Source organism: Cryptomeria japonica, chromosome 8, assembly GCF_030272615.1.
Source record: "Cryptomeria japonica chromosome 8, Sugi_1.0, whole genome shotgun sequence".
Classification (NCBI taxonomy): Eukaryota; Viridiplantae; Streptophyta; class Pinopsida; order Cupressales; family Cupressaceae; genus Cryptomeria; species Cryptomeria japonica.
Genome location: NC_081412.1, coordinates 708,925,839 through 708,935,652, shown reverse-complemented (window position 1 = coordinate 708,935,652; position 9,814 = coordinate 708,925,839). Strand labels below are relative to the sequence as shown.

General features: G+C 35.7%; 1 protein-coding gene across 1 annotated transcript; it reads right to left on the bottom strand.

Annotated features, from left to right (window-relative positions):
• Positions 1-1,892: 1,892 nt before the first annotated feature.
• LOC131071291 (uncharacterized protein At1g76660) lies at positions 1,893-9,346 on the bottom strand. Its single transcript, XM_058007083.2, has 2 exons — positions 8,903-9,346; positions 1,893-3,880 (listed from the first exon to the last, which is right to left on the bottom strand). Exons 1-2 carry the CDS (start codon positions 8,987-8,989, stop codon positions 2,189-2,191), a joined length of 1,779 nt encoding a protein of 592 aa, XP_057863066.2. The 5' UTR covers positions 8,990-9,346; the 3' UTR covers positions 1,893-2,188.
• Between the last annotated feature and the right edge of the window lie 468 nt (positions 9,347-9,814).

The window sequence follows — 9,814 nt, the reverse complement described above, 5'->3', positions numbered from 1 at the left end:
ATAGATGCACAAATCTCTCGGTGACCCTCTTTAGGTTGAGATGCCTTCTAAGAAAGTTGTCTACCCTAATACCATATAGAAATTAGCAGGTATGCACCCTTTGAAATGAAGTAACTAAGCATTAACAAAACAAGAAACAAGAAGGAAAGGGAACAACAGCATGCAATAGTGCTCATAGGCAATACAGTTCTAAAAAAATGAATCGAATGAGAAACAAATTTGGGCTTGGATTTGTATATATACACACATCTAGACATATATCCAAAGGAAGCTGAACTAAAAAAGGCACTTTGCCTAAAATACATTAGAATGTCCATAAAGAACAGTAGAAACTCTCCCAAATTAGGTCTATATACTCTTAATCATCAGTAATCATGCTTGTGAGAACAATGTACAAGGCTACAAAATCTTCGCAATGTAAATACTCAGCACCGTTGAGCTTGAAGAATGCTCCAGAAAAATCTGAATTCAATTCAAAACTAATATATAAGCTGTCATTTGGCAAAGAATGCTAACATAATTAATACCTTTGTCATGCTTCTTCCCTTTCAAAGAGTAAGCATAAATTATGTTTTCCATGGGCTCCAGAGCCAGACCAATAAAAGACTATCTTCAACAGGCTATCTAAAAACTTTTTTAAGCATATTATATATTACTAATTTACATAAATTGCAATGCCAAATCATACAAAAAATTGAGAGTTTACTCAACAGTTCATCAATCAATTTATGGCTTATCTCTAGAAGCTCCGCATACTATGCAAATATGACAGCCATTTGACCCTACCTTTTGATCACCTTATCGTCAGGAAAATTACTGCAAAGCACATTTGAATCAAACCTTGCATATCTTTTCACAATCTATTGGAGTATACAAGAAATTATAATAATCACTAAAAACCTTCCCACAGTGCTTAAATAAAACTATCCCTCTGCTTTAGATTAGTGACCACTCCACTTGAACAAATAAGCCTTTCTGAACAACATTCTAAGCAATTGCATTATAAGACTTATTTTTTGTTTCTGATATCAAAAACTGTTCCAATGTCCAATAAAAGAACTCAAGTTCCAATCAGTCGAAGTCGTTGCCATCGTAGTAGCACAAGAATTCTACTACTTCCTAAGGCTAATATTTCAATGAGAGTAAATATGATAGATGCTCAAATTCTACTGAGATTTCTCAGGGCATTTATTTAAAATTTTCACAACTATTAGGTGTTGAAGGTGTTTAGCTGGTAGTGTTATAGTTAGAAGTCAAAGATAAAGAGGCTTGTGTTTTCCTTAAATTACTGCAGCTCCTCCACCACAATTCAACATCATATACTGATTTCTACATATTTTACAAAAGTAATCCAAATAGTAGATTACCATTAGTTCCTAGATAGCATATTGTTAAATATTGAGCACGTTTAAGCTCAATCTGATATCATAAAAGGAAGAAATCAAATCCTATATAGCATATTGTTAGATATTGAGCATGTTTTACCTAAATCTGATAGCATTGGATGAAGAAATTAAGGTTTAAGAGATACGCATTTCAATTATCACTGCAGGTTCTCCACCACAATTCAGCTATCATATTCCAGATAGCTTACTAAACAAAGTAAACCACGTTGTTACTCCAGTGTCACCCAAGTGATTAACAGATGAAATTTGCCCGTTGTAATAATTTCCAGGAAGTAATTGCATGGCACCTCCTGTGCCTAGAAAAAGTAAAAAGATGGAATTCAACACATATACCACCAACCCATTAACGTGGACATGATTGATAGCTGAGTTTGAGATGCATATTCAACTAAAAAATGTAGCTTGCATTCTAGATCAGCCCTGCAACAGATTCCATACAAGCAAATTCATCTATATATTCCATGGCTTGTGCTCTCCAAGTGGCAATTTTAAGAGTAATATAAATATTTCATAATTGATAAATTAATTGCTGAAATCTCCAGCTATTCAAAGGGATTAAGGATATACATTGTAGACAATAAGCAGTCTAACTTTCAAAAAAACGATCCAGAAGAGCAAAAATTTAACATAATTTAGAATTAAGGTTCATGGTACAGGACTTTGATTAAACTTTAAACCTGAATGATATCCGTATAATTCTAAACACTTCTAAAACAGCATCCAAAACAATCAATTTCCTCATATAATTACAACAGTATACTATAAGTTTGGTTGGCAGGTTATCAACCAACTCCTGGTGACATGATAGGAAAAAATCTCCAATTTTTCATTCCATTTTCTGCAGATCTTTTCCCTCCATGTTCTACCCACAAATCTCCTTTTATGCTAATGTCACCATTTCCTTCCACCTTATCAAATTTGAAATCACCAGTACTTGGAAATATCTCATCAGTTTGAGAACAATATTTTGAATGATTTAAGGGTGACTTGTCTTTGGTACCTGAATTGTGTAAATGTGTTTGGTTAGCTGTCAAGGGATACTGTAACTTGTCAGCATCATGACACACATGCTCATGTTCAGCATGTTCTGAACTATCTGATATCCCTGGTCCAGTGACCTGTTTATCACCACCTGTGATATCAAAGGAGTAGTCATCGCTAGTTGGAGTTGCAGACCTTTCTAATAAAACAGAGCCTAGAAGGCCATCCCCGGAGTCTTTTCTAGCTTGGACCTCTATAAACTGGCTGAAGCAAATGGTAGAGTTATTAGCTCTACCATCTGACAACCCTAACTGTGTCATCTGCATCTCTTCCTTCCTGCTATACTTCTCAGATGTAGCTATATTTCCTGAGTACAATTTTTGTGCCCCTAATTGGGACCCAAAAAATATATCACCTGAAACTAGTGAATGGGAATCACAAGTACTCACAACTTCATTGGGACTAAGTCCAAATGATGCCCTGTTTGCTTCGAGCTGATCAACTTCAGATTTACTTGAACACTCTATTCCAGATTCATTCACTGTACTTGTACCACATGTATCTGTTCCTGTTACTCTCTTTTGGTGCACATCTTCCCCACTAGAAGAGCACATATCTGATAATAAAGTAGAATTATATTGTTCACTTCCACAGTGGATATTAGAATGGTATATCCCCTTTACCTTATCTACACGGAATGTCTCTGACATAGCAAGGCAGGAAACCTCTGAATCATGAGACAATATAAAAGCTCTTGGCGGTACCTTATCAAGATTAAAAATCTTTGATGGCTCGTACTTTGGAAAGGAGGCATCTTGACCAGAATGTGTACTCCACCTTGGAGGAAATTCTGAGTCAGGGAATGGAGAAGAAGCACCTGATCCAGAAACTGCCGATTTTGGTGATATTAGATGACTGAGAGGACTCCCTGGATATAGCTGGTACGCAGCCTGAAGATCTTTTGTTTGAATATACCGTGGTGATGTAAGAGGAGAAGGCAGGATTAACCCATTCTTTTTAGAAGCACCTTTTGCATCTAACGGGGATGCAAACAGCTGTGCAAAGGGCACTTCAGGTGAAGAAGGAGTGGTAAGATGAACGGACTCAGGTGGTGGAGTATAGGGAGCAGTAGATGGTTCTGTGTTAAGTGTTGAGAAAGCAGGAGGTGACACCAATTGGGTTTCATGTGCATATGGCCCTGTGACAAACATGTTTGATGTTGGTCCACCAGGTGAGTATACACTTGCTGACATAGCAGAAAGAGAGAAGAAGGCAGCAGGAGACTGTGCAGCAGATGGATTGCTTGAGTTTAAAAATGAAGCTGGTGATGAGGGAGGTGCCAATATTAACAGAGTTGATGTTGCAGGTGGATTGTCACCATCCACTGGTTGAACTCCGTTTCCTGGTACAGGTCGTTCTGGATTAATTTGTTTTGCTTGCTTCTGTGACCCAAAACACCAGAAACCACTCCAGAAACCTCTCCATCTTCTTTTCTGTCAAACAAGGCCAGACTCCAAATCATTCAATGCAATAGCTAAATATATTAAAGTTGCACCAAAACTTCATAATTTATTAAAGAAAAGAACTGTTTCTCCGCTCTCTCTCTTATAAACATGATAAACAGAGATGTGACAGTTTGGAAGATGAGGTTCACACAAATATCAGAAACATTTTTCATCCAGTTCAGCTTAAAATGAATGATTACATGAAAACCTTCTAGTTTCATCTCAAGACCTTCAACAGTTTAACTGAGAGACAACCACCATTAAGGCAATCAATCCTGCCACTTCTGTAACAGATGCAATTTACCCAATTCTCTGATTCCAGTGGACATTGCAGAACCCAAAACTAAAAAAACCAATAGACATAATCTGTCACTACAAAAATGTTGATTAAACAACTATTCAGAAACCTGTAGTGCAAACCCACAGCAATAATAGAGAATTTTGTTGTGTGGCTAGCATCTAATCGGTGGAAAAAATTTAAAAATCACATTAAACGGACATACAATTTGACTTAACTCTCCTGGAAAACCAGAAAGAAAAAAGAAGAAATTATATTAGTGTCCACAAATGACCAAAAGTAGATCAATGGGACTCAAAAAGTAGAAAGTTCTAGAATAAAGGAATCCTAGATTGCTAAAAAATAATTAAACATTAAGTAAGAAGTAAACGTAAACATAGCAAGCTGTAACTTAAAATGGTTACCACCCAAATTATAAGAGTTAAGTACAAATAATCTTGTAAGGGAAGGATCCCAAAAGGAAACATGGAGCTGACAAAGATAAGAACATAAAATCATGAACAGAAGCAATTACATGTGTAGCAAGGTTTGAAACAAAAAACCTACGTCATCTATCACCGTGAAAAGGCCAATGCAGAATCTGATAATGATCATAAAGGAATATCTAAGGCTGAAGGTCCTAGGCTGGACGATCCTAAGAATAAGTCAATGGTACCTCTAGAACCACTCTTGCGAATACTTAAATACGATGACAAAAGCAGCAAGCTGCGATAAGAAATGGCCATCTATATTGAAAACCTATTTACATCCTAAACATGAACATAATACTTTGCAGCAGTTAAGATTGCAATATTTTAAAAATAAAAGTGACTTTATTGATTACGAACTAGGATATCTGCAAATAGTTTTGTTCTATTTTTAAAATGTATTGTTCTTTAAAAAAAATACTCTCAATAATCTACTATCAATGTTTTACTTCTTTTTGAATAGTTCAGCACTCAATTTCTTCCTGAATATTTGATATATAAAATTTAAAATTATACAAATCTCTGTAGTATAGAAAAAGTTTAGCTTACGATAATTGACAATGTAATTTTAACTGACAGCACACTATAAAGCTTATCCTCTGCAACAAACGTTCATAACAACCAATTCCAAACACGTTCTGGTTATCACATGAAATCCACTTATAGTTTAGCTTTCAAAAACAATCAAAATAAACTCTCCTAAAACTTATCTCTCTCTTCATGCCAAGCTTTTGTACTCCTTGCAACTTACATTCTCTCATATCTTTGTATATTTAGCCAACCTGTTGATACCACACCAAACAAAATTTCCAACTAGAGTTTTAGGAATATGCTTAGCTTATAGAAGATAATAATCCATGATTGAATGAGAATCCAATGAATCACAGATACTTGATTTTATAATTTTATACCTTTTGGATAAAGTCTCATGGCTGTTACAGTCAAGCACCTAACGAGATTTTTTCAGGAGAATGGACACAAGTGACAAGCTACCTAGTCTCACTTCACCATCTAATTCCATATATGGCATTCTGCCACCTGCCTGGTCTTCCACTGGAGTTAATACCATTAAATTTCATTGCCCACTGCTCACCTTCTACATGTTTAGCTACCTCTCAATTTCATTCACATATTGACATGTAGCCTGCATGTTTAGCTATCCCACAATTTCTCATTGCGTACCACATGTCATGAAACCTTGAGAATTGATCTTAACATTATTGTTTCCATAATAATTTTTTTCCTTGTAAAGATTTATCCCACAAAGAGCAGATGCTAATACGCAACATAAATTTTCTCCATTCATGCAGGCATTTAACACTTATTCATCTGTCGGAGACTTAGGTGAAGATTAACGAAGAGAATAACAAAACCTCATTGATGAAAGTTGAAACAACAACCTTTTGCAAAACATATAAAGTCTATAGTAACTGACAAATCTAACAAATAATGAACAGTTTGCATGACTTTTTGAGCATTTTGAGCCAAGATTACAGATCTACAAACTTCCATAGAAGAAGAGTTGGAAATTGAAAAGGGGTAGGAAAGTAAGATTCAAAGCTAATATGTGTTAGCAGACTAAGGAAAGGGATAGATGAGAAATTGCAAATCAAGAAATTATTCCACCAAGTCCCATTTTGGAGGGAATGATGAAAGTTGAAACACAGACAAGAGAAGGCAGTGCCACGATGTTCTACCAAATCCTACAAACAACATTTGAATACCAAAATAGCATGGGAAGAGGAATAGGGGAGAGGGGTTGGGGGATTCAAGTTACCCTGTTCCTTCTAGGATATTGAGGGGTGAAGATGCATCCCTTTGTAACACCAAAAAAAAAAATAATCACCCTTCAAATATGGTTTGATACTTCTTCAAACTACAAACTGTATTCAAGAAGAAGCTAAAACCAATTCTTGGTCAAATTAAAATAGTGGATTGAGTCAGAGTTCAATATTTTGTAAAACTAACAATAATGCAAGCTTAGATTTGAAATGATATATAGAATAATATGATCAAATATATTTTAAGTTGGCTTTACTTTCAGCAGATACCATAGCTTTACCTCAATCCCCTTTACCTGTCATTGGATAAATCCTCATTTGTTTTCGGTTCTAACAAGTGCTGTGCAACTTGGTTAAGCATGTGACATATCATTGATAATTTTCTAGTTTATAAAAATGAGCATGGCAATCACAAAAGAGCTTTACACAGTTGTATACACTCACCTAATCTGGCCAGCAATATGCTAATAAGACTTGGGCTCTATCATTGCAAATTTAAACAAAAGTTTGACGTTTAGGTTCTTTTGTAGAGATGCTTGGGACAAAATTCAAACTTTAGGCGCAATTATTGAATGTCTATATGATTAATCTGACCTTGTTGAAAATAACTCTGGTTAAAAAAATATAACAGCATATTTAGCACCATTCGTCTATTAGTGTTTTGACATTCTTCTTCTTTTGTCAGTGATAAAATATTATCATTCATTAGCACATGCTTCCTTTGACATCAGCGTCTTCAACCAGATCATTTTGATGTGAGATTTCTTTAAGTTAGTTACAAACTACTTTGAAATTTTATTCAATAGCAATAAATTTTTTAAGATTATGTTTATCCTCAACTTTATGATGAACAGTCTTCAGTCTAAGACTAAGATATATCACACTGCTACTATGAAACAGTCCTTTATGAATGCACACTCCTCCATTTTCAACAAGCAAAAAGAAACGTGTCTCCTTCCTGCCAAACATGTTTAGCTTCAAGCCTGCAATTTATGCCTGGAAAGTGGAAAGCAGATCTTAATAGCAATATAAACATGAGGTTTTCAGATTGAAATTTTATGCAACTCTTATATAGGTTTGTATGATATCCACAATAAATATTTTACGAATCTAGCACAGAGGTCACAGATATTTATAGTATTACCTAGAAATTAGACAGCCGATCTGTCAAGATGAAATGAACAGTTTCTTGGATATCTAAACTGCATGTTTCCTATCTAGCAGGAGATGAATCCATGTTCTTTGTGTAGCATTTCTTAGGAAGTTTTAAAATCTAAAGACAACACAGGGATTTAGAGGTTGTAAACTCACACAGGTAGCACACTGTCCAACTGAAAAATCCTTTTGACTAAAACTCCACATCCAAGGGGCATCTTGTTCATCAAAAGCCACCTAAGACTTGCACCCAACCTCATATGGCAGTGGTTCATTCAATCACCGGACCACAGTTTCAGAACAGGAGTAGGCCCAGTGGAATTTGAACCCAGGTCAATAATATGATAATCGCTCCTGCCTCACCATTGGCACTAGACAATGGCCAGCTCGATTAGGGAAGGGAAATTCGATATTCACAATGGATCCCAGTTAAAGGAACCGAGAGTTCATCCCCGTGCCCATACCCACATCTGCTGGTGATTATATTTACATATATTAGAACTATACACTTACTGATGTACTCCGTACCTAGTTTACAAATGTTCTCCCCACCATCATACCCATAAAACATGTCTTTAACTGATTAAGACCAAAAAAATTCATAAAGACTTAAAGTTCACAAGTTTCAGAGACCTGAACAATTCAGGGTTACATGTCACCACGAGGCTTTTAAAAATATGTTTAACTGTTAATAAAGTTTCTACAGCTTTCCATATGGCATAAAGGGACTTCGCAAAGGAGCTTTATGGTTGGACAAACTAAGTAACGTTTCTACAACTTGAAAAACGTGTCTAACAATAAAGCTATAAAGATAACATGGGATGCACCTATTTATGAATTTCAGATCAAATTTTATAGTGTTACAGACAAGACAAGGGCTTCAATAGTAGAAAAATTGATCTGGATGTCTTTCCAGAGTTCACAGCTTTACCCACAGCACTCTTCGTTGCACGAAACATCTACAGCGCGGGGTTTCGAGGGCATATAAACCCTAAAGATTTCCACAAATGTCCAGAAGGCTTTAAACACCACATTTTTCCACTTGGGTATTTAGACTTCTACATGAGCCTCGGGTTTCCTTAACATTCTAGTACAGATATCAGAATTTTAACCGCATATGAAGATTTTAAACAAATAAAGCACCAATAAAACACCACATTTTTCCACATGGGTATTCATATTTCCAACCGGTTATCAGATTTTTTTAATATTAGCAATACAATATTGAAACTTTAACTACTCAATAAGATTTTAATTAAGATTTTGAACAAGCTGAGGCAGAAAACATGTTAAAATAAAGATAAAAAACCTGGTTCAATGTCTGATTGCTGATGGCATCTGCAGCAGCGGTCAGAATTTCAGTACTGTTCACACCATTGTTGTTGTTGGTGGCCATTATTTTCGCAGTTCATTCTTCTATACCAGTAGGTCTTTTTTCCTCACATAATTAGGCCTTCTGGCTTTACCAAATAACTGTATAAAGAACTGTCCAAATTGGTCTTAAACTTGGCATACAAGCAATAAACAAAGGTCAAAATGTATCGAAAGGACTTGCAGTGGAATCCCGATTGGTTATTTGATAGTGGAGTAGTCATGGCTCATGTTGACCTTGACCTCAGTTACAAGTCAAACACGGCCACCTCTTAATTGTAGTTTGTTAACCCTGGGTGTAGCTATGGTGGGTCCATAGGAATTTTGTGGGTGTCTGGTCGGAGTGCTTTGGAGGATTGGTGGGTGACCAGAGCAAGTGGGGAAGAGTGTTGATTAGGGCTCTGTATATTGCCTATTATTGTCTAGTGAAGGCAATGAAGGGGAAAAAACTCCGACCCACCAATGGAGGAAGGGGAGGAATCTTGCTTTATACATGTGCCAATGGACTTCATACTAAATTGGATCAGCTTTTCCTCTCGAGAGAAGGGAGATTTGATTGACATTTTGAAGATAAAAGTTTGTTGGGCTAGGTGGATGGATTAGTTGAGTCTAGATTTTGTCAACTAATTGTTAAAAAGTTTAATTTTAAGTGACATTAGTGTTTAAGTAATTGTTGAAGAGTCAGTTTTAAATGAGATTAGTTTTTAAAAGTTTAACAGTTTTAAGTTTGTGTTAGACGTAATTTTACAAGCAAATAAAGTTCAAATCTAAAAAAAGACAATCACAGTCAAAGAGTCTATTGATTTTTGAGATAAGAAACAATTTAAAAAGACGTATTACGAGTTACAAT

What these genes read in the sequence shown, in the direction of transcription:
- LOC131071291 (XM_058007083.2), bottom strand. Translation starts at nt 8,989, where the DNA reads ATGGCCACCAACAACAACAATGGTGTGAACAGTACTGAAATTCTGACC. An exon ending in GCAATCAGACATTGAACCAG is followed by an intron (nt 3,881 to 8,902) that starts GTTTTTTATCTT and finishes CTTGTTTGACAG; the next exon opens with AAAAGAAGATGGAGAGGTTT.